Source organism: Salmo salar, chromosome 09, assembly GCF_965601325.2.
Source record: "Salmo salar chromosome 09, fSalSal1, whole genome shotgun sequence".
NCBI lineage: Eukaryota > Metazoa > Chordata > Actinopteri > Salmoniformes > Salmonidae > Salmo > Salmo salar.
The window spans coordinates 77,845,338-77,870,429 of NC_138299.1; the positions used below are offsets into that span (position 1 = coordinate 77,845,338).

At 50.1% G+C, this 25,092-nt stretch overlaps 1 protein-coding gene across 6 annotated transcripts; it reads left to right on the forward strand.

Moving 5' to 3' along the window:
• The first annotated feature begins 101 nt into the window (after positions 1 to 101).
• Positions 102 to 24,107, forward strand: LOC106611815 (F-box and WD repeat domain-containing 11-B). 6 transcript variants are annotated; one of them, XM_082955923.1, is made up of 13 exons: positions 102 to 260; positions 2,518 to 2,622; positions 15,101 to 15,172; positions 18,014 to 18,242; positions 18,424 to 18,752; positions 19,151 to 19,269; positions 20,600 to 20,849; positions 21,028 to 21,146; positions 22,438 to 22,548; positions 22,652 to 22,730; positions 22,809 to 22,973; positions 23,046 to 23,658; positions 23,745 to 24,107. In XM_082955923.1, the coding sequence occupies exons 1-11, from the start codon at positions 141 to 143 to the stop codon at positions 22,968 to 22,970; spliced, it is 1,695 nt and encodes a 564-aa protein (XP_082812049.1). In that variant the 5' UTR covers positions 102 to 140; the 3' UTR covers positions 22,971 to 22,973; positions 23,046 to 23,658; positions 23,745 to 24,107. The 6 variants fall into 6 exon arrangements, with proteins under 6 accessions (XP_082812049.1, XP_082812050.1, XP_082812051.1 ...); XM_082955924.1 differs by lacking the exon at positions 2,518 to 2,622 and having other exon boundaries at positions 103 to 260; XM_082955925.1 differs by lacking the exons at positions 2,518 to 2,622; positions 15,101 to 15,172 and having other exon boundaries at positions 104 to 260.
• Positions 24,108 to 25,092: the final 985 nt, after the last annotated feature.

Genomic DNA, 25,092 nt, shown 5'->3' on the forward strand with positions numbered 1-25,092 from the left:
CGCGATAGCACGACAAGCCAATCATTACGGGGCTAATGCACGCTTCTTTAGCTTAGCTCGGCCAATCAGCGTGTCGGATTATGAAGGGAGTGCCCATCCCCCACTGACACAGCCCTGCCAAGCTGTAGTTTAGGAAGTTCATGACGTCTCTGCATCTGCAGGCCGCCGACGCAGGGTTGGGTTTCTATTTCCACAGCCGAGATTCGGGGGGGAACAACAACATGGAGCCGGAGATGGAGGACAACACGTTGGAATTAATGGTAAACTTTGGTGAGATTAGGTCCCCGGGGTTGCTATTGGGCTCGAAAAGGAACCGTGGAGCCTTGAATCGAAGGCTAGGGGCTACCAGTTCTAACCGACGGTCAGGAGAGGTGGAGGAAAAATGAGGGGGAACTAGAACTAGAGGGAGGGCCTGAAAGAGCGATGCTTTCCCTTGAGTATCCTGGTCCAGCGATTGACTAGGTCGTCGACACCTAACTATCTTTCAAAGTGACAGTGTAGTCCCTTCCCTTTGCAGTGGACAATTTGAATCAGTAACATGTAAAATAGTCGAAAGGTTACTGAAAGTCGTCCGCTGAAGAAAGCCAAGATTTTCGGGGTAACGTTTCACTGCAGTGACGCTGCGCCACACGGCCCAGTGTGTCATAGTTAGTTAGCTATCTAGTTAGCCTGTTAGCTATGGACACAACATACATGACTAGTTATAAAAATGTATATTAACATCATATAAACAGAATGAAGCGTGTTGCCCCCACCCCTCTTCAATGTCGATATGTCATTGTAGCTAGTGTGCGTGTTTGTTTATAAAGCTGCGTAGAAGGAAGTGGGCATCAACATTAACTAGTTAGAAAGAGGAATTTAAATTGCTAACTCCATTACTAACGTAGCTAGTAGTTGGGCACCCTGACATTGTGTTGTGATTCATGAACCATTTCAATTTACTTGACCCTCAGTAGTTTCATTTTGACAGCAACATAAATGCCAGCTGTCTAAGTTAGCTAGCTATTGAGGTTGTATTTGGTTTTTCATCTTGTCATCGTTAAATTTACCAAGGTAGCTAACGTTAGCTCGCAGTATGCGTTGGTAGCTGATTAGCTAGTTAGCTGAACTAGACACATGATCCGCCCAAAAGACAATATCATATTTCGGGGGGTTATAGCTGTTTGCCCAGAGTTATAGTTTGTTAGTGGTTGGTCTGACATACTTTTTGATAAAGGACGTCAGCTAATTGCCAGTCTTTTGACAGGCAAATGTGAGAGCTAGCTAGAAGCTGTAAACAGAGTTTATAGCCACAGTAAGTGGGATACCTAGTCAGTTGTACAACTGAATGCCTTCAACTGAAATGTCTTGCCTAAGCCTGATATTTACAGTAAAAGGGTCTGATCAAAATGTAACGGATTTGGTTCCAGCCAGCAGAGAAAGTGAAATTCCACAGACAAGACTGTCTCCTCACACCACAGCAAGGATGGCATTACTTTCATGCTGAATCAGAAATGAGTAATACTCTCTTAAGTGATTCGTCTGTAACTAACTAACGAATCTGTCAGGACTTGAGTTTTCCATTTTCCTATTTAGGTAAATGTCACACCCCTCTCTAAAACAACTACTTTAAAATTAGCCCTGCAAGTAAACTACACTGAACTTGAGCTAGGATACGTTCCATGTCTCTGTTCTATTTACCCTCAGGCCTACCCAGGACCCAGGTGTAGCCTTTCCCCAACCTAGGCCATATTAGATGGTCATATTATATGGCCTACTTTCACTGAATTGTTTGGCATGTACACTCATGTTTGTTCTAGATTGTTTTCTGTGTGTGTGTCTGCATTTTGTCCCTATGTAAATCACTAACCACTTCCATAGTGTGATGATGGCAGAGCAGAGGGCAGGGCATTAACAAAAATCTGAGGGCAGAAAATGTACAAACATGCCTGTTGCCCCTCCCACTCCTCTTCCCATCCCCACCCACTTCATATCTAATAATGCTTTTGTATGTCTAACTATGCCTTGTGTTTCAAGTGTGTGTATGTGTTTTTGCGCTCACTGTGCAAATGTGCTTGTAGTTCTAATACTGGTTTTTCCCCTCACTACCCCCAACTCCTCCTCCCTTCTCTTCTCCTCATCCTCAAAAACACTGGTTTGGTTACACATCTCTCTCCTCAACACCAATCTATTCTTTCCTCTCCTATTCTGTTTGGTCATCATTGTCTTTACTCTTCATTTCTCCCACTCCTTTTTTTTAATCTACATTTTCTTTCCCTCTGTCTCTGACCCTCTTCCTTCTGCTGCACTCTTATCTATCCTCTAAGCCTCATCTCCTTTCCTCCCCTTCATCTTTCTTGTTCCCTCATCTCCCTTTTCCTCTCTCTCCTCATCACCCTTTCTCTCCCTCCATGTATCATTCCTGTTTTCTCTCCTTTCATTCCTCTCCCTCTCCTCTCTTCTATCTTTCTCTCTCTCTCTCTCTCTCTCTCTCTCTCTCTCTCTCTCTCTCTCTCTCTCTCTCTCTCTCTCACACAGAGCTCTGTGCCTCGCTCTCTCTGGCTGGGCTGCTCCTCGGTGGCAGAGAGTTTGTGTGCGCTCAGGTGCCTGCAGAGCATCCCCTCTACCCGGGCTCACAACCAGGTTCTGCTACTCTCTCCTCTTAATTCTGACCGACCTACCTACCTGCCCCACTCTCTCCTCCCTCTTCTTCACCCCCTAACACCACACCACAACGTACTGTGTCCTGCATCCCCCCATGGCCCTTTTGCCTTCCCGCCTCTCCCTCCCCCAAACTCTGCTCTTCTCTTAGGCACCTCTCTGGCATCTTCTGCTCCAAGGTAGATCCAGGCCAGCTTCCAAAAGATTGTTAACGTTACACCATAAGCTGAACATTGATGATAAACCACTGTGAGCATAATAGGCTAACACATGAATCACAGGAACAGGCTTCTATCAAGCCTGGCCAAACCTAGCAAGTACTGATCGAAGTGAAAGTTAAGCTTCCGGTAGCTAGGCTACGTCTCTCCCTCCCTCGCAACTGTAAAGAGGAAGTGTCGCATGTTTTTGTTTTTATTAAACAAAAAAAATAGGCCAAATTCTGTGGTTATTGCACAAGTTCACCTGGTAAAAGTTGTTTAGTTAATCTGAATCAGAATAGCAGAGTTGGCTGGGGGGGACAATAAGAGGCTAACAGAGCATGTTGCCTGGAGGTGTGTAGGATTGGGGGTGCCCCCCCCCCCCCCCCCCCCCCCCCCGCCCTGCCTGTTAGGCGTCGTGAGGCTCTGTGGTATGCTTGCCTGGGTGTCACTGGCTGCCTGTCCCTATGGCCTAGGCTGCTCTCTCTACACCACCGGTCTGTCTGCTTTGTACTGAACTGCTAGTGTCTGCATCAGCCCTGACCTTGTCTGTGTACCCGTCTGTCTGTGTACCCGTCTGTCTGTGTACCCGTCTGTCTGTGTACCCGTCTGTCTGTGTACCCGTCTGTCTGTGTACCCGTCTGTCTGTGTACCCGTCTGTCTGTGTACCCGTCTGTCTGTGTACCCGTCTGTCTGTCCTGTTACTATTGGTTTAAAACAGTGGTCACCAATCAGTTGATCACGATCAGCTGGTCGATGTCCAAGGCATTCCTAGTTAATCACCATATATGAGTTAGCAGTCCTTGTGCCGGGAACGCCAAGTGTTCCCATTTTGAGCCATTTCATGTATCTGAAGGTAGAACTCGCCTACCCGGCAGGCCCAGGGCGCATATCAAGTGCCCTTATAGGCCTACCACTTGCCAATCAGATGGCTCAGATTACCATGTCTGAACAGTTTCCTGTACAAAGAAGCCCGGAACACACATTAAAGTTGATACTGTGAGATTTTCAAACTTTTTAAAACAATGGCTAGAGAGAGACTCAATGAATACAGCAAAGAGCTGCTGTTTTTATTTGTAAGGTCATGTTTAAGTTATTCAGCACTGTCAACACTTTGTTCAACACCTTTATAAGCTATAAAATGCACGTTCTCCCTACTTCCACTCACGCTACAACCAGCACTGCAGCTGTAATGAGTAAAGCAAAGTGTTCCGATAAGCTTGCATTGTTAATATTAGCGCCTTGTCTTTTTTTAATATCAAGGAATATTTCACTTTTTCTGATCATAGGAGTAACATGAACTGGTGCATGAGACAGAAATAATGCCGTGCAATTTGAGTTTCGCCATCAGCTGGAAGACTGTATCCCCTTTTCTCAGCAGAGGGACAGTGACTCGGGTGAGAGGCAGCCTAACCGCTGCTCCCTCCCCTCAGACTGACCATCAGATGCAGGTCATCAGTCCAGTAAAAAAAATTAAAAATATTATTATGCTCACTTAGCTGTGCCTCAAGTAACACAACAAATGATTTAACTTTTTACATTTCAAAATGTTCTGAGCAGAACAACATTGGCAGGGCCGTTCAAACAGTGATAATGTATTGGGCCTATAGCTTACTGTACAAACCTCATTGCTACAGAACTGTTTTTAATTGGTTAATGTTGCATAGGCATTACTTTTTGTACAACTTTTTTCTTCATGTAAAATAAAAATCCTACATCTTGACTCAAAGGTTGGTGACCACTAGTCTAAAACGATACAGTGCAATATCAGTTTCATTTTTGCAGATGAGGTAGCACATCTATCCTCTAAAGAAATACCTTCTATGGTTGTCTTCTACTGACATCCATACACACCTGGACAGGGCTCTCGGTAGTCTGACTGGTTCAGAAGAAGTGTGTGTGTAAGGGATACGGCCATATTATAAACCTGCACTGTCGTCTCTTCGTACAGAACACGTCAGTCATGTCGTCGTCTCCTCTCCGTACAGAACACGTCAGTCATGTTCGTCGTCTCCTCTCCGTACAGAACACGTCAGTCATGTCGTCGTCTCCTCTCCGTACAGAACACGTCAGTCATGTCGTCGTCTCCTCTCCGTACAGAACACGTCAGTCATGTCGTCGTCGTCTCCTCTCCGTACAGAACACGTCAGTCATGTCGTCGTCTCCTCTCCGTACAGAACACGTCAGTCATGTCGTCGTCTCCTCTCCGTACAGAACACGTCAGTCATGTCGTCGTCTCCTCTCCGTACAGAACACGTCAGTCATGTCGTCGTCTCCTCTCCGTACAGAACACGTCAGTCATGTCGTCGTCTCCTCTCCGTACAGAACACGTCAGTCATGTCGTCGTCGTCTCTCTCCGTACAGAACACGTCAGTCATGTCGTCGTCGTCTCCTCTCCGTACAGAACACGTCAGTCATGTCGTCGTCGTCTCCTCTCCGTACAGAACACGTCAGTCATGTCGTCGTCGTCTTCTCTCCGTACAGAACACGTCAGTCATGTCGTCGTCGTCTCCTCTCCGTACAGAACACGTCAGTCATGTCGTCGTCGTCTCCTCTCCGTACAGAACACGTCAGTCATGTCGTCGTCGTCTCCTCTCCGTACAGAACACGTCAGTCATGTCGTCGTCGTCTCCTCTCCGTACAGAACACGTCAGTCATGTCGTCGTCGTCTCCTCTCCGTACAGAACACGTCAGTCATGTCGTCGTCGTCTCCTCTCCGTACAGAACACGTCAGTCATGTCGTCGTCGTCTCCTCTCCGTACAGAACACGTCAGTCATGTCGTCGTCGTCTCCTCTCCGTACAGAACACGTCAGTCATGTCGTCGTCGTCTCCTCTCCGTACAGAACACGTCAGTCATGTCGTCGTCGTCTCCTCTCCGTACAGAACACGTCAGTCATGTCGTCGTCTCTCCTCTCCGTACAGAACACGTCAGTCATGTCGTCGTCGTCTCCTCTCCGTACAGAACACGTCAGTCATGTCGTCGTCGTCTCCTCTCCGTACAGAACACGTCAGTCATGTCGTCGTCGTCTCCTCTCCGTACAGAACACGTCAGTCATGTCGTCGTCGTCTCCTCTCCGTACAGAACACGTCAGTCATGTCGTCGTCGTCTCCTCTCCGTACAGAACACGTCAGTCATGTCGTCGTCGTCTCCTCTCCGTACAGAACACGTCAGTCATGTCGTCGTCGTCTCCTCTCCGTACAGAACACGTCAGTCATGTCGTCGTCTCCTCCTCTCCGTACAGAACACGTCAGTCATGTCGTCGTCTCCTCCTCTCCGTACAGAACACGTCAGTCATGTCGTCGTCTCCTCCTCTCCGTACAGAACACGTCAGTCATGTCGTCGTCTCCTCCTCTCCGTACAGAACACGTCAGTCATGTCGTCGTCTCCTCCTCTCCGTACAGAACACGTCAGTCATGTCGTCGTCTCCTCCTCTCCGTACAGAACACGTCAGTCATGTCGTCGTCTCCTCCTCTCCGTACAGAACACGTCAGTCATGTCGTCGTCTCCTCCTCTCCGTACAGAACACGTCAGTCATGTCGTCGTCTCCTCCTCTCCGTACAGAACACGTCAGTCATGTCGTCGTCTCCTCCTCTCCGTACAGAACACGTCAGTCATGTCGTCGTCGTCTCCTCTCCGTACAGAACACGTCAGTCATGTCGTCGTCGTCTCCTCTCCGTACAGAACACGTCAGTCATGTCGTCGTCGTCTCCTCTCCGTACAGAACACGTCAGTCATGTCGTCGTCGTCTCCTCTCCGTACAGAACACGTCAGTCATGTCGTCGTCGTCCTCCTCTCCGTACAGAACACGTCAGTCATGTCGTCGTCGTCCTCCTCTCCGTACAGAACACGTCAGTCATGTCGTCGTCGTCGCTCCTCTCCGTACAGAACACGTCAGTCATGTCGTCGTCGTCCTCCTCTCCGTACAGAACACGTCAGTCATGTCGTCGTCGTCTCCTCTCCGTACAGAACACGTCAGTCATGTCGTCGTCTCTCCTCTCCGTACAGAACACGTCAGTCATGTCGTCGTCTCTCCTCTCCGTACAGAACACGTCAGTCATGTCGTCGTCTCCTCCTCTCCGTACAGAACACGTCAGTCATGTCGTCGTCGTCCTCCTCTCCGTACAGAACACGTCAGTCATGTCGTCGTCTCCTCCTCTCCGTACAGAACACGTCAGTCATGTCGTCGTCTCCTCCTCTCCGTACAGAACACGTCAGTCATGTCGTCGTCTCCTCCTCTCCGTACAGAACACGTCAGTCATGTCGTCGTCGTCTCCTCTCCGTACAGAACACGTCAGTCATGTCGTCGTCGTCTCCTCTCCGTACAGAACACGTCAGTCATGTCGTCGTCGTCTCCTCTCCGTACAGAACACGTCAGTCATGTCGTCGTCTCCTCTCCGTACAGAACACGTCAGTCATGTCGTCGTCGTCTCCTCTCCGTACAGAACACGTCAGTCATGTCGTCGTCGTCTCCTCTCCGTACAGAACACGTCAGTCATGTCGTCGTCGTCTCCTCTCCGTACAGAACACGTCAGTCATGTCGTCGTCTCCTCTCCGTACAGAACACGTCAGTCATGTCGTCGTCTCCTCTCCGTACAGAACACGTCAGTCATGTCGTCGTCTCCTCTCCGTACAGAACACGTCAGTCATGTCGTCGTCTCCTCTCCGTACAGAACACGTCAGTCATGTCGTCGTCTCCTCTCCGTACAGAACACGTCAGTCATGTCGTCGTCTCCTCTCCGTACAGAACACGTCAGTCATGTCGTCGTCTCTCCGTACAGAACACGTCAGTCATGTCGTCGCTCCTCTCCGTACAGAACACGTCAGTCATGTCGTCGTCGTCGTCTCCTCTCCGTACAGAACACGTCAGTCATGTCGTCGTCGTCGTCTCCTCTCCGTACAGAACACGTCAGTCATGTCGTCGTCGTCTCCTCTCCGTACAGAACACGTCAGTCATGTCGTCGTCGTCTCCTCTCCGTACAGAACACGTCAGTCATGTCGTCGTCGTCTCCTCTCCGTACAGAACACGTCAGTCATGTCGTCGTCGTCTCCTCTCCGTACAGAACACGTCAGTCATGTCGTCGTCTCCTCTCCGTACAGAACACGTCAGTCATGTCGTCGTCGTCTCCTCTCCGTACAGAACACGTCAGTCATGTCGTCGTCTCCTCTCCGTACAGAACACGTCAGTCATGTCGTCGTCTCCTCTCCGTACAGAACACGTCAGTCATGTCGTCGTCTCCTCTCCGTACAGAACACGTCAGTCATGTCGTCGTCTCCTCTCCGTACAGAACACGTCAGTCATGTCGTCGTCTCCTCTCCGTACAGAACACGTCAGTCATGTCGTCGTCGTCTCCTCTCCGTACAGAACACGTCAGTCATGTCGTCGTCTCCTCTCCGTACAGAACACGTCAGTCATGTCGTCGTCCTCTCCGTACAGAACACGTCAGTCATGTCGTCGTCTCCTCTCCGTACAGAACACGTCAGTCATGTCGTCGTCTCCTCTCCGTACAGAACACGTCAGTCATGTCGTCGTCGTCTCCTCTCCGTACAGAACACGTCAGTCATGTCGTCGTCGTCTCCTCTCCGTACAGAACACGTCAGTCATGTCGTCGTCGTCTCCTCTCCGTACAGAACACGTCAGTCATGTCGTCGTCGTCTCCTCTCCGTACAGAACACGTCAGTCATGTCGTCGTCGTCTCCTCTCCGTACAGAACACGTCAGTCATGTCGTCGTCGCTCCTCTCCGTACAGAACACGTCAGTCATGTCGTCGTCGTCTCCTCTCCGTACAGAACACGTCAGTCATGTCGTCGTCGTCTCCTCTCCGTACAGAACACGTCAGTCATGTCGTCGTCGTCTCCTCTCCGTACAGAACACGTCAGTCATGTCGTCGTCGTCTCCTCTCCGTACAGAACACGTCAGTCATGTCGTCGTCGTCTCCTCTCCGTACAGAACACGTCAGTCATGTCGTCGTCGTCTCCTCTCCGTACAGAACACGTCAGTCATGTCGTCGTCGTCTCCTCTCCGTACAGAACACGTCAGTCATGTCGTCGTCGTCCTCCTCTCCGTACAGAACACGTCAGTCATGTCGTCGTCGTCCTCCTCTCCGTACAGAACACGTCAGTCATGTCGTCGTCTCCTCCTCTCCGTACAGAACACGTCAGTCATGTCGTCGTCTCCTCCTCTCCGTACAGAACACGTCAGTCATGTCGTCGTCTCCTCTCCGTACAGAACACGTCAGTCATGTCGTCGTCTCTCTCTCCGTACAGAACACGTCAGTCATGTCGTCGTCGTCTCCTCTCCGTACAGAACACGTCAGTCATGTCGTCGTCTCTCCTCTCCGTACAGAACACGTCAGTCATGTCGTCGTCTCCTCTCCGTACAGAACACGTCAGTCATGTCGTCGTCTCCTCTCCGTACAGAACACGTCAGTCATGTCGTCGTCTCCTCTCCGTACAGAACACGTCAGTCATGTCGTCGTCTCCTCTCCGTACAGAACACGTCAGTCATGTCGTCGTCGTCTCCTCTCCGTACAGAACACGTCAGTCATGTCGTCGTCGTCTCCTCTCCGTACAGAACACGTCAGTCATGTCGTCGTCGTCTCCTCTCCGTACAGAACACGTCAGTCATGTCGTCGTCGTCTCCTCTCCGTACAGAACACGTCAGTCATGTCGTCGTCGTCTCCTCTCCGTACAGAACACGTCAGTCATGTCGTCGTCTCCTCTCCGTACAGAACACGTCAGTCATGTCGTCGTCGTCTCCTCTCCGTACAGAACACGTCAGTCATGTCGTCGTCTCCTCTCCGTACAGAACACGTCAGTCATGTCGTCGTCTCCTCTCCGTACAGAACACGTCAGTCATGTCGTCGTCTCCTCTCCGTACAGAACACGTCAGTCATGTCGTCGTCTCCTCTCCGTACAGAACACGTCAGTCATGTCGTCGTCTCCTCTCCGTACAGAACACGTCAGTCATGTCGTCGTCTCCTCTCCGTACAGAACACGTCAGTCATGTCGTCGTCTCCTCTCCGTACAGAACACGTCAGTCATGTCGTCGTCGTCTCCTCTCCGTACAGAACACGTCAGTCATGTCGTCGTCTCCTCTCCGTACAGAACACGTCAGTCATGTCGTCGTCTCCTCTCCGTACAGAACACGTCAGTCATGTCGTCGTCTCCTCTCCGTACAGAACACGTCAGTCATGTCGTCGTCTCCTCTCCGTACAGAACACGTCAGTCATGTCGTCGTCTCCTCTCCGTACAGAACACGTCAGTCATGTCGTCGTCTCCTCTCCGTACAGAACACGTCAGTCATGTCGTCGTCTCCTCTCCGTACAGAACACGTCAGTCATGTCGTCGTCTCCTCTCCGTACAGAACACGTCAGTCATGTCGTCGTCTCCTCTCCGTACAGAACACGTCAGTCATGTCGTCGTCTCCTCTCCGTACAGAACACGTCAGTCATGTCGTCGTCGTCTCCTCTCCGTACAGAACACGTCAGTCATGTCGTCGTCGTCTCCTCTCCGTACAGAACACGTCAGTCATGTCGTCGTCGTCTCCTCTCCGTACAGAACACGTCAGTCATGTCGTCGTCTCCTCTCCGTACAGAACACGTCAGTCATGTCGTCGTCTCCTCTCCGTACAGAACACGTCAGTCATGTCGTCGTCTCCTCTCCGTACAGAACACGTCAGTCATGTCGTCGTCTCCTCTCCGTACAGAACACGTCAGTCATGTCGTCGTCTCCTCTCCGTACAGAACACGTCAGTCATGTCGTCGTCGTCTCCTCTCCGTACAGAACACGTCAGTCATGTCGTCGTCGTCTCCTCTCCGTACAGAACACGTCAGTCATGTCGTCGTCGTCTCCTCTCCGTACAGAACACGTCAGTCATGTCGTCGTCGTCCTCTCCGTACAGAACACGTCAGTCATGTCGTCGTCTCCTCTCCGTACAGAACACGTCAGTCATGTCGTCGTCTCCTCTCCGTACAGAACACGTCAGTCATGTCGTCGTCTCCTCTCCGTACAGAACACGTCAGTCATGTCGTCGTCTCCTCTCCGTACAGAACACGTCAGTCATGTCGTCGTCGTCTCCTCTCCGTACAGAACACGTCAGTCATGTCGTCGTCGTCTCCTCTCCGTACAGAACACGTCAGTCATGTCGTCGTCGTCTCCTCTCCGTACAGAACACGTCAGTCATGTCGTCGTCGTCTCCTCTCCGTACAGAACACGTCAGTCATGTCGTCGTCGTCTCCTCTCCGTACAGAACACGTCAGTCATGTCGTCGTCGTCTCCTCTCCGTACAGAACACGTCAGTCATGTCGTCGTCGTCTCCTCTCCGTACAGAACACGTCAGTCATGTCGTCGTCGTCTCCTCTCCGTACAGAACACGTCAGTCATGTCGTCGTCTCCTCTCCGTACAGAACACGTCAGTCATGTCGTCGTCTCCTCTCCGTACAGAACACGTCAGTCATGTCGTCGTCTCCTCTCCGTACAGAACACGTCAGTCATGTCGTCGTCTCCTCTCCGTACAGAACACGTCAGTCATGTCGTCGTCTCCTCTCCGTACAGAACACGTCAGTCATGTCGTCGTCTCCTCCTCTCCGTACAGAACACGTCAGTCATGTCGTCGTCGTCCTCCTCTCCGTACAGAACACGTCAGTCATGTCGTCGTCGTCTCCTCTCCGTACAGAACACGTCAGTCATGTCGTCGTCGTCTCCTCTCCGTACAGAACACGTCAGTCATGTCGTCGTCTCTCCTCTCCGTACAGAACACGTCAGTCATGTCGTCGTCTCTCCTCTCCGTACAGAACACGTCAGTCATGTCGTCGTCGTCTCCTCTCCGTACAGAACACGTCAGTCATGTCGTCGTCGTCGTCTCCTCTCCGTACAGAACACGTCAGTCATGTCGTCGTCGTCTCCTCTCCGTACAGAACACGTCAGTCATGTCGTCGTCTCCTCTCCGTACAGAACACGTCAGTCATGTCGTCGTCTCCTCTCCGTACAGAACACGTCAGTCATGTCGTCGTCTCCTCTCCGTACAGAACACGTCAGTCATGTCGTCGTCTCTCCTCTCCGTACAGAACACGTCAGTCATGTCGTCGTCGTCTCCTCTCCGTACAGAACACGTCAGTCATGTCGTCGTCGTCTCCTCTCCGTACAGAACACGTCAGTCATGTCGTCGTCGTCTCCTCTCCGTACAGAACACGTCAGTCATGTCGTCGTCGTCTCCTCTCCGTACAGAACACGTCAGTCATGTCGTCGTCGTCTCCTCTCCGTACAGAACACGTCAGTCATGTCGTCGTCTCCTCTCCGTACAGAACACGTCAGTCATGTCGTCGTCTCCTCTCCGTACAGAACACGTCAGTCATGTCGTCGTCTCCTCTCCGTACAGAACACGTCAGTCATGTCGTCGTCGTCGTCTCCTCTCCGTACAGAACACGTCAGTCATGTCGTCGTCGTCGTCTCTCCGTACAGAACACGTCAGTCATGTCGTCGTCTCCTCTCCGTACAGAACACGTCAGTCATGTCGTCGTCTCCTCTCCGTACAGAACACGTCAGTCATGTCGTCGTCTCCTCTCCGTACAGAACACGTCAGTCATGTCGTCGTCTCCTCTCCGTACAGAACACGTCAGTCATGTCGTCGTCTCCTCTCCGTACAGAACACGTCAGTCATGTCGTCGTCGTCTCCTCTCCGTACAGAACACGTCAGTCATGTCGTCGTCGTCTCCTCTCCGTACAGAACACGTCACTCATGTCGTCGTCGTCTCCTCTCCGTACAGAACACGTCAGTCATGTCGTCGTCGTCTCCTCTCCGTACAGAACACGTCAGTCATGTCGTCGTCGTCTCCTCTCCGTACAGAACACGTCAGTCATGTCGTCGTCTCCCTCTCCGTACAGAACACGTCAGTCATGTCGTCGTCTCCTCTCCGTACAGAACACGTCAGTCATGTCGTCGTCGTCTCCTCTCCGTACAGAACACGTCAGTCATGTCGTCGTCGTCCTCTCCGTACAGAACACGTCAGTCATGTCGTCGTCGTCCTCTCCGTACAGAACACGTCAGTCATGTCGTCGTCGTCTCCTCTCCGTACAGAACACGTCAGTCATGTCGTCGTCGTCTCCTCTCCGTACAGAACACGTCAGTCATGTCGTCGTCGTCTCCTCTCCGTACAGAACACGTCAGTCATGTCGTCGTCTCCTCTCCGTACAGAACACGTCAGTCATGTCGTCGTCTCTCCGTACAGAACACGTCAGTCATGTCGTCGTCCTCTCCGTACAGAACACGTCAGTCATGTCGTCGTCTCCTCTCCGTACAGAACACGTCAGTCATGTCGTCGTCTCCTCTCCGTACAGAACACGTCAGTCATGTCGTCGTCGTCTCCTCTCCGTACAGAACACGTCACTCATGTCGTCGTCGTCTCCTCTCCGTACAGAACACGTCAGTCATGTCGTCGTCGTCTCCTCTCCGTACAGAACACGTCAGTCATGTCGTCGTCTCCTCTCCGTACAGAACACGTCAGTCATGTCGTCGTCTCCTCTCCGTACAGAACACGTCAGTCATGTCGTCGTCTCCTCTCCGTACAGAACACGTCAGTCATGTCGTCGTCGTCGTCTCTCCGTACAGAACACGTCAGTCATGTCGTCGTCGTCGTCTCTCCGTACAGAACACGTCAGTCATGTCGTCGTCGTCTCCTCTCCGTACAGAACACGTCAGTCATGTCGTCGTCGTCTCCTCTCCGTACAGAACACGTCAGTCATGTCGTCGTCGTCTCCTCTCCGTACAGAACACGTCAGTCATGTCGTCGTCGTCTCCTCTCCGTACAGAACACGTCAGTCATGTCGTCGTCGTCTCCTCTCCGTACAGAACACGTCAGTCATGTCGTCGTCGTCTCCTCTCCGTACAGAACACGTCAGTCATGTCGTCGTCGTCTCCTCTCCGTACAGAACACGTCAGTCATGTCGTCGTCGTCTCCTCTCCGTACAGAACACGTCAGTCATGTCGTCGTCGTCTCCTCTCCGTACAGAACACGTCAGTCATGTCGTCGTCGTCTCCTCTCCGTACAGAACACGTCAGTCATGTCGTCGTCGTCGTCCTCTCCGTACAGAACACGTCAGTCATGTCGTCGTCGTCTCCTCTCCGTACAGAACACGTCAGTCATGTCGTCGTCGTCGTCCTCTCCGTACAGAACACGTCAGTCATGTCGTCGTCGTCCGTCGTCTCTCCGTACAGAACACGTCACTCATGTCGTCGTCGTCGTCGTCTCTCCGTACAGAACACGTCACTCATGTCGTCGTCGTCTCTCTCCGTACAGAACACGTCAGTCATGTCGTCGTCTCCTCTCCGTACAGAACACGTCAGTCATGTCGTCGTCTCCTCTCCGTACAGAACACGTCAGTCATGTCGTCGTCTCCTCTCCGTACAGAACACGTCAGTCATGTCGTCGTCTCCTCTCCGTACAGAACACGTCAGTCATGTCGTCGTCGTCTCCTCTCCGTACAGAACACGTCACTCATGTCGTCGTCGTCTCCTCTCCGTACAGAACACGTCAGTCATGTCGTCGCTCTCCTCTCCGTACAGAACACGTCAGTCATGTCGTCGTCTCCTCTCCGTACAGAACACGTCAGTCATGTCGTCGTCGTCTCCTCTCCGTACAGAACACGTCAGTCATGTCGTCGTCGTCTCCTCTCCGTACAGAACACGTCAGTCATGTCGTCGTCTCCTCTCCGTACAGAACACGTCAGTCATGACGTCGTCTCTCCGCACAGAACACGTCAGTCATGTCGTCGTCTCTCCGCACAGAACACGTCAGTCGTCGTCGTCTCTCCGTACAGAACACGTCAGTCGTCGTCGTCGTCGTCGTCTCTCCGTACAGAACACGTCAGTCATGTCGTCGTCGTCGTCTCTCCGTACAGAACACGTCAGTCATGTCGTAGTCGTCTCCTCTCCGTACAGAACACGTCAGTCATGTCGTAGTCGTCTCCTCTCCGTACAGAACACGTCAGTCATGTCGTCGTCGTCGTCTCCTCTCCGTACAGAACACGTCAGTCATGTCGTCGTCGTCTCCTCTCCGTACAGAACACGTCAGTCATGTCGTCGTCGTCTCCTCTCCGTACAGAACACGTCAGTCATGTCGTCGTCGTCGTCTCCTCTCCGTACAGAACACGTCAGTCATGTCGTCGTCGTCTCCTCTCCGTACAGAACACGTCAGTCATGTCGTCGTCGTCGTCTCCTCTCCGTACAGAACACGTCAGTCATGTTGTTGTTGTCTCCCCGTACAGAATACGTCAGTGATGGAGTCCCAGAACCACGTAGACGACCTCTCCCCAAAGAAAACCACAGTTCTCACCAAGGTGTGTGTAGGTGGATAGAGTGCATGTCATCTATGTCATCTGTTTTAGAGATTAATTCATAAAATGTATCCATCGTAGATGAAAAACACCTAACTTATGACAATGGGAAATGAGATTTTAGTGGGAAGGGAACTCATAGTGCATGTGTGTGTTAGGGATGTGCATCTTTCCTATTCAAGACGATTGGATATGTATGTAGAGACATGGTCTACTATACAGGAACGATACGCATGTAGAGACATGGTCTACTATACAGGAACGATACGCATGTAGAGACATGGTCTACTATACAGGAACGATACGTTTTAGTTTGAAACGATTCGGTTTGACTATAGAATGATTTACTTGATGCGTTAGTATTTGTTGTGTAAACATACATTTTCCGTTTAAATGAAAATCTCCTGCAGATGGAGCTCATGCGCTGGGCCTCTGAGCTGAATCTGTCAGAGCTGACTTTTGTGTGTAAATGATTTGTCTATGCTGTATGTACACTATCTATACAAAAGTATTTGAACACCCCTTTTCAAATTTGTGGATTCAGCTGTTTCAGTCACACCCATTACTGACGGGTGTATAAAATCGAGATCCCAGCCATGCAATCTCCATAGACAAACACTGGCAGTAGAATGGCCTTACTGAAGAGCTCAGTGACATTAAACGTGGCACCGTCATAGGATGCCACCTTTCCAACAAGTCAGTTTGTCATATTTCTGCCCTGCTGAACTGCCCCAGTCAACTGTAAGTGCTGTTATTGTGAAGTGGAAACGTCTAGGAGCAACAATGGCTCAGCCGAGAAGTGGTAGGCCACACAAGCTCACAGAACGGGATTTCCAAGTGCTGAAGCGTGTAAAAATCGCCTGTCCTCGGTTGCAGCACTCACTACCGAGTTCTAAACTGCCTCTGAAAGCAACATCAGCACAAGAACTGTTCTGCGGGAGCTTATTGAAATGTGCTTCCTTGGCCAAGCAGCTGGACACAAGCCCAAGATCTCCATGCGCAATGCCAAGCATCGGCTGGAGTGGTGTAAAGCTCGCTGTCATTGGACTCTGGAGCAGTGGAAACACTTTCTTTGAAGTCATGAATCACGCTAAACCATCTGGCACTCCAATCTAGGTTTGGCAGATGCCAGGAGAACGTGCCAACTGTAAAGTTTGGTAAAGGTGGAATAATGGTCTGGGGCTGTTTTTCATGGTTCTGCTTCCATGGTTCCAGTGAAGGAAAATCTGTATTCTACAGAATACAATGACATTCTAGACGATTCTGTGCTTCCAACTTTGTGGCAACAGTTTGGGAAGGCCCTTTCCTGTTTCAGCATGACAATGCCCCTGTGGACAAAGCGAGAACCATACAGAAATAGTTTGTCAAGATTGTTGTGGAAGAACTTGACTGGCCTACAAAGAACCCTGACATCAACCCCATCAAACACCTTTAGTATGAATAGGAACGCCGACTGTGAGCCAGGCCTAATCGCCAAACATCAGTGTCCGACCTCACTAATGCTCTTGTGGCTGAATGGAAGCAATTCCCTGCAGCATTGTTCCAACATCTAGTGGAAAGCCTTCCCAGAAGAGTGGAGGCTGTTATAGCAGCAAAGGGGGGACCAACTCCATATTAATGCCCATGATGTTGGAATGAGATGTTCGATGAGCAGGTGTCCACATACTTTTGTGTCTATGGTGTATACCCCTCAAACGCAACTCTGGACCTCAGCCGGTTCCACCGTGTTATTTTTCTCCATTGTTCCCCTCAATCAGGGACTGATTTAGACTTGGGACACCAGTTGGGTGCAATTATCAGGTAGAACATAAAACCAGCAGCCTCCGAACCTCGTAGGTTAAGAGTTGAATACCCCTGCTGTGAACTATGTAGGCAGCTGATCAGCGCCATCTACCAACCCGCTACCACTGTCAGATTAGCCATCTACCGGCCCGCTACCGCTGTCAGATTAGGCATCTACCGGCCCGCTACCGCTGTCAGATTAGGCATCTACCGGCCCGCTACCGCTGTCAGATTAGGCATCTACCGGCCCGCTACCGCTGTCAGATTGGGCATCTACCAACCCGCTACCGCTGTCAGATTGGGCATCTACCAACCCGCTACCGCTGTCAGATTGGGCATCTACCAACCCGCTACCGCTGTCAGATTGGGCATCTACCAACCCGCTACCGCTGTCAGATTGGGCATCTACCAACCCGCTACCGCTGTCAGATTGGGCATCTACCAACCCGCTACCGCTGTCAGATTGGGCATCTACCGGCCCGCTACCGCTGTCAGATTGGGCATCTACCGGCCCGCTACCGCTGTCAGATTAGCCATCTACCGGCCCGCTACCGCTGTCAGATTAGCCATCTACCGGCCCGCTACCGCTGTCAGATTAGCCATCTACCGGCCCGCTACCGCTGTCAGGTGCAGATGTGTAAGATCTGGAGCATGTCGTCTACCTCGCGTTGGTCAGCGTGCGAAGCTGTGCTCAGTTTGACTAGGCTACTGATATTGACTGGGGTTGTTTAGCATGCAAAAAGACTTGCAGATAACTGACTGTCAACACAGTTACATGCAGTGTTACACTGAAGGAGAGGACACATCAGTTGTCACAAAAGATGAGGTATTTTCAGAAAGTAGATAGAATGTAAAACGAGGAACAACAAAAAATGTGAACCAGCAATTCCTTAAGTTCCAATTGATTTTCTGACCGACGGATGCTACATTTGGATTGGTTTGGGGTCCGCTTACCAATGCACTTGTTTTAAACATTTGAATCAAGGAGCGATGTGTATCAGGGAGTCATTACATCCCGTGTGTGTGTGTGTGTCAGTAACCCTTCTGTCCTCTCCCTGTCAGCTTAGTAATGGTCCTGTAATGACAGGCTCTCGTAAGCGTCCGTCAGAGGGGAACTGTGACAAGGAGAAGGAGAAGGAGCAGTGCATCGCCCTGTTTGACCAGTGGTCTGAGACTGACCAGGTGGAGTTTGTAGAACACCTCATCTCCCATATGTGCCACTACCAACACGGCCACATCAACTCCTACCTCAAACCCATGCTTCAACGTGACTTCATCACAGCACTGCCAGGTAACACACACACACATTCAGATTCTCCAACCAACTTTGAATCCTTACACACACACACACACACACACACAGACACACTGACTTCTGAACTCTCACACACTCATCCACACGCATTCAGATCTTCTCACACACTGACTCACACTTGCATCCTCTTTCTCCCTCTCTGTGTTTCTCTCTCTAGCCCAGGGTCTGGACCACATAGCAGAGAGCATCCTGTCGTTCCTGGACGCGCAGTCTCTGTGCTCGGCAGAGCTGGTGTGTAAGGAGTGGCAGAGGGTGATCTCGGAGGGTATGCTCTGGAAGAAACTCATAGAACGCATGGTCCGCACAGACCCCCTCTGGAAAGGCCTGTCAGAGAGGCACCAGTGGTGGACTATCGAGGCTAACTGGCGGTGTGGCAGACACAACCTACAGAGGATCCAGTGTCGGTCAGAGAACAGTAAAGGAGTCTACTGCCTCCAGTACGACGACGATAAGATCATCAGTGGCCTTAGAGACAACTCCATAAAGGTGTGTGTGTGTGTGTGACTGTGCCTATCTTTTTGACAGGACAAGATGGATGAATCATCATGGTATTAGACTACCTTTGAAGTGAAACAGCAACTTGTCTTTCTCCGAGAACAGACATGAATTAATATATGAAAGGAGTAATTGTTCCACTCATCTGTCCTGGAGGGAGAAAGGGAGGGGCGTGAGGATTTGTCTTATTGTTTTAGAGGGGGGGGGGGGGGGGGGACGACTGTGTCTGACTGAGGTACCCATGAAAGGCCTAGCCTGCCCAACTCCAGAGCTCCAGTACAAAGAGATGCCTCCACACTGCAGGGAAATGGAGCATGGTCAATACTCTGAGACCAGCTCATTCTTACCCTGACCCAAATCTCTTGCTCTGTGTCTGTCTCTGTGTGTAGATCTGGGACAAGCAGTCTCTGGAGTGTCTGAAGATTCTGACAGGTCATACAGGCTCTGTGCTGTGTCTGCAGTATGATGAGCGGGTCATAGTCACTGGCTCCTCCGACTCCACTGTCAGGTATGACCCAGCCGTCGTTATACACGCACACTTAGGTTCGTCCAAATGGCACCTATTCACTCCGTAGTGCACTAGTTTTGACCTGGACCCATAGGTTTAGGTTTCTGGTCAAAAGTAGTTCACTACTGTATATGGAGACTACAGTGGCATTTTGGGACACCTATATGATACCTCCACACCTATCTAACTGTGATAGGACTTCTTCACTGTCAGCTCCATGGAAATACACACAGAATCCCTACATTAGCATCCTAGAAACGTGACTAAAGTCAGGATAACCAACCGTGTTGGGTGCATCCATCTCCACATCGCTCTGCTTTACCCCATTCCTTTAGCCGTCTGTGATCTGTCTTCAATCACTGTCCCAAATGGCAGCTTATTCCCGATGAAGTGCATTGCTTTTGACCAGGGCCTGTAAGCATCTGGTCTAAAGTAATGCACTATGTAGGGAATACCGTACCATTTGGGACGCGGTCACACTCTGCGTCACGGTTAGTTTGAACTGTCACACTAGCCAGCCCTGTGAGGAGCCAAACATGGAGAGACTTCTGGTTGCACTCTGCCTTGAGGTTTCACTATACGTCTAGGAAACCTTCCTCATGTATTTATAGTTGGCGTGTTACACTGCGCTGTCCACCATCTGTGAATGCCAGTCTCTCTCTACCACACTTAATACAGTCTGCAGTTGTCTGTAGACACACACTGATTGTAGGCATTGCCTGACGAGAGCTTTTTCAATTTAATGGTCAACGGTTGCCACCCTCCAGGGTCGGTCTAAATGGTCAACGGTTGCCACCCTCCAGGGTCGGTCTAAATGGTCAACGGTTGCCACCCTCCAGGGTCGGTCTATCTTTGACAGTGTAATAATTGTGAAGGACTGTTGAGTGAATGTCAAAATGGTTAGCTAACATTTTCACAATGACCAACATGAGGCAAGACTGTGTGCCAACACATGGCAGTGCCTGCTGCATACAGACACTCAACCTTCACACACTCATTACTTCACTCTCCCTTAGAGGTATCCAAGGAAAATGTGACTTCACTTCCTTAGCAACGGCTTGACGGGCACTTGTTTCCAGTGTGTGTTCTGAGTGAGTGTTTGATCCCCTCTCCCTGGCGAGCAGTGCAACTCAATAAAAACGTTCTTAACGGCTGGTCCCGTGTGTGTTGACTGGGGCTCGGCCCAATGTATCACTCTGTTTGCGTTGCTTTCACTAATAAGTCTCTCTTTCGCTCTCTCGCCATCTCTTTTCTTTCCCTCTTTCCTCTCCCTATCATACCCTTCTCTCTCTCTCTCGCTCTCTCTCTCTCTCCTCCCCCGTCCGTGCAGGGTGTGGGACGTGACTTCAGGTGAAGTACTCAACACTCTGATCCATCACAACGAGGCGGTGCTCCACCTGCGCTTCTGTAACGGTCTGATGGTGACGTGTTCCAAGGACCGCTCCATCGCCGTGTGGGACATGGCCTCGCCCACCGACATCAGCCTCCGGCGGGTCCTCGTGGGGCACCGCGCCGCCGTCAACGTGGTCGACTTCGACGACAAATACATTGTCTCGGCGTCTGGAGACCGCACCATTAAGGTGTGAGGGGCGTGTGGGAGAACGGTGGGATTAGATCAATCTTGGTATATAGAATATGGGGCTTCTGTGTATGGTTGTGCACGTTGAGTATTTCAATGTCTCTACAGTAGTGGATTTTGGTGTTTCATGTTCATATTGATGCGGGGCATCATATCGGAGTCTCTGCTGCCCCCTGCAGGTGTGGAGCACCAGTACGTGTGAGTTTGTGCGCACACTAAACGGACACAAGCGAGGCATCGCCTGCCTGCAGTACAGAGACAGACTAGTGGTCAGCGGCTCCTCAGACAACACCATACGGTAGGAGTTTTCTACTTTCACTAGGTTTACGGGGTGTAGTGGGATGTGTGTCTGAGTAAAATGTTGTCAGTCATGAGACGGGGTTCACACAAGGTGCTTGGAAGTTCTTAAATCCAGGTACTGGAATACCATGAAAATCTGACGTTTTCTCAAGTTGGTACTTGAGAAGAACGGATAATGATCAAATATGTTAGAGTAATGTATTGGTTTTGCAAATTAATTTCCAGGCAGACTATGCAGTTTTATTTCCTCAAATGTTTCGGATTCTGGTTTCCAGGCGAGCTCGCTCATTCCACCCACACTGCCAGGCAGGTACAGAACAGATTGATTAGGCGCTGCCAAACGTCACATCGATAGCTAAAATGCTGGTCAAATGTAGATTCATCCTACCTTTTGTGCGCATGGAAAAGGTCTAGGATCTTTTATTTCAGCTCATGGAACATGGACCAACACTCTTTAAATGTTTTATATATTCGTTCAGTATAGTTTACTTACCTTTTTTACCACTACATCACTGGACCCAACCAACCCACACTGTGTAAGGTGTAAAAAAATGAGTCAGACTTTGGAGGGCCACATGATCCCTGGAGGGCCACATGATCCCTGGAGGGCCACATGATCCCTGGAGGGCCACATGATCCCTGGAGGGCCACATGATCCCTGGAGGGCCACAATGCTGTATCTTGTGCTGGTGCCAGTTCTACATTGAGACTTTTCCCCTTCAACCTCCAGATTTGTTTTGCTAATCGCCTCATTCACGGGACGCCCGCCATATTCTGCTTTATCAAGCAGCAGGCGTGCTCCTGCCGTTCTGGTGGCCGTTCACGTGCCGTTTTCCTCACCCAGCCCACCTGACCGGAGACACGAAAGCAGCCAGTCAGAAGCAAGGTGCTTTTTCCTAGCTATTAAGTAGTAGCTTCCCAAAGGCCCAATAAACAGTCATTAAGCTGGAATGGTTGAGTCATGTGAAAAAGGAAATGTGTGTTCACCAGAGTCCCAAAACTCTGCTCACCACTACTCTAATTACATCATCAGTACTGACTTACCACTCATCTATGTAGTGAAACAACAATGTATTATTGACTAGAACTTTCATGTAGTAATGAATACAAAGTTTGTTTTGTTAAAAATGAGGTTGAAAGACTGCCATTCTGGTGGCGACTAGAAACAATTGCGTAATATCAACTATTACAAATTGATGGTCCTTGAAAATAAATATTAGTGTGAGGAAGAAGTACTTGAATTTGACTGTGAACCCTGATGAACTGTAATGTCAATGTGTGGGCTCCAGGTTATGGGATATTGAGTGTGGCGCGTGTTTGCGGGTGTTGGAGGGTCATGAGGAACTGGTCCGCTGCATTCGCTTCGACAACAAGAGGATCGTCAGTGGTGCCTACGACGGGTGAGACACACACAGTAAAACAGTTTACTAATTGATCGTTGTCTTCTTCCAACAAAAGCACACACACACACTGCTGTGCTGACCTTGTCTCCTCTCTCTGCAGTAAGATAAAGGTGTGGGATCTGCAAGCTGCTCTGGATCCACGAGCCCCAGCCAGCACCTTGTGCCTGCGCACCCTGGTGGTGAGTTTCTGTGTGTGTGTGTGACTCTGTCAAGGTGTTTGAGGTGATTGTCATGCTAATAAATGCGTCTGTTTTCAGGAGCACTCGGGACGTGTGTTCCGGCTGCAGTTCGACGAGTTCCAGATCATCAGCAGTTCCCATGACGACACCATCCTCATCTGGGACTTCTTGAATGTGTCGACCAATGGCCAGTCAGAGGGCCGGTCCCCCTCACGAACCTACACCTATATCTCCAGATAGCAGGTAAAAAAAAAAAACACACACACACTGGCTGAAACTCTGGCTTGTAGTTGCTGATCTGTCTCTGTCCTTTAGGTGGTGCCACCCACTGCAGCGAGTCCTGGAGGAGCTGATATCTGATTGGCTGATGGAGTGTGTGTTGCAGAGGCGCTCAACTCGTCTTCTTCCTCATCCTTTTGTCAGTACCCCTGTTCTGACAAGGACTCTCCCACCACACCCCTGAAACACATACACACTGCAACGTTTCCCACTGTAGAATGCACACACACACCTGCACGTTCATATTCTATCACTGGCTTATGTTCCCCTATCTACAGTAACCCGCCAACAGTGGACTAGACATATCTTACTCCTTACCTTAGTAAATCCCTTCAGAAGTCCTACCTTAAGCTCCAGTTCTTCAGTTCCCAACCCTGCCTAGACACACACGGATGGCCAGAGAATGACCTTGGCGCTGCAGAGTGGGAGAGAGAGACTCTTGAACTCGGCCCCGAGAGAAGGTGGATGAGAGATGGAGTGAGTAAAGCAGGGAGGGAGGGATAAAGACCTCACTCCATCTCTCCTGGTTCTTTCGCTTCTTCTGCCTGGAATGAACACTTGTTCGGGACACACTCAAGTGTGTGTGTGTGTGTGTGTGTGTGTGTGTGTGTGTGTGTGTGTGTGTGTGTGTGTGTGTGTGTGTGTGTGTGTGTGTGTGTGTGTGTGTGTGTGTGTGTGTGTGTGTGTGTGTGTGTGTGTGTGTGTGTGTGTGTGTGTGTGTGTGTGTGTGTGGAGACTTGGGAAATGCGGTGAAGAGACTGGGCTTGTCGCCATGGAAACAGACGTGCATGTTGTGGTTGCTGGGGATACAGCGTCCTGGCAACACCTTTTTTCTTTTTGACTCTTACATTCTTACTGTGTTTTTTATTATTTTGTATTTTTATTTGACAACATTTTGTTCTTATTAAAATCATACTAAGCATTGTAGTTCACTTTCTCATTCACTGTTCTATTGTCACATTTCCTCTCCATCTCTCTGATCATCTGTGCTTGCTTTAATTATGAGAGAATCTGGAACTCTGGGCTCAGTTTAGCTGTGAACTGAGTTGTCTTGTCAAAAAAATGTGTTGTATATTAAAATGATTTTTTTAAAAGACATTGTGAATAAAGTACTTGGCATTGGGGGGTGCGTTGAGCCGACTAGAGTGTGTGACATCAGTGAGAGTACCCAGATGTTAGTCTGTCCTTAATGACCATTTCAACTTGCAGATAGTTATGAATGTCTGCTCTTCTGAACTTTGCCAGGAGGTGGTGCTCTAACCCCAGTTTATCACTGATGAGTGTGTCATGGTGAAACACTAGTCTTAACCATGTAGTTACTCCCCTTATCGATTACAACTGGTTCTAATACACTACCCACTCTTATGAACAGGAGAACGAACCCTGTAGGTAATGTGTCATTTTCCTTATTGACAAAAATGTGGTTTCCCTTAGCAACAGTACTGGAGATGGGAGTACAGTTTTGATAGATGTGGAACCTGCAGTGGCTGCTGGGATAATGATCTTGTTCCAGGATGTACTGTAATTTCAAATGCCAGAGTTCAAACTACAATCTGCAGAGCTTGGCTGTGTCCCAAATGACACTGGTCAAAAGTAGTGCATTTAATATAGGGATCCATTTGGGACACATGACTTCTCCTATTCATGATTGGGGTAGCTGAGAGACTGGGTATAGTTAGGGAGCATATGTAGTGTAGAAACTGGCTCCATACCGGTAGCTGTTATCCTTCACCATCGGATGGGTGGATTCAACTTGTTATTGGAAGTCTTGTGGAGAGTGTGTGTGAAAAGCAGAGGGTTCCTGTTGTGGGATATGATACTGTGTTTAGTATAGCACTGAGGTAGAATTACTGCTGTCGTCTGGATGTGTGTGGGGTGGTGTGGACGTGGGTGAGACTGTTAAGAGTATGGGTGTGTGTGCTTCCTCTGGGTCTGTGGGATTGTGGCCATTTCTGCAGCTCTCAGGTCACTGCTCTGTTCTCACGCACATATTTGGCATTCTTTCCCCAACATGATTACCATACACCTTCCAGTCTGGAATGGCTCTGTGGAATATTTCCATAATTCCAAGTGGAACTGCAGT

Excerpts from the sequence above, each read along its gene's own strand:
- LOC106611815 (XM_082955923.1), top strand. The coding sequence starts at position 141 with ATGACGTCTCTGCATCTGCAGGCCGCCGACGCAGGGTTGGGTTTCTAT. Across the intron at positions 261-2,517 it reads ACAACACGTTGGAATTAATG|AGCTCTGTGCCTCGCTCTCT; the intron begins GTAAACTTTGGT and ends TCTCTCACACAG. Across the intron at positions 18,243-18,423 it reads CTTCATCACAGCACTGCCAG|CCCAGGGTCTGGACCACATA; the intron begins GTAACACACACA and ends TTCTCTCTCTAG.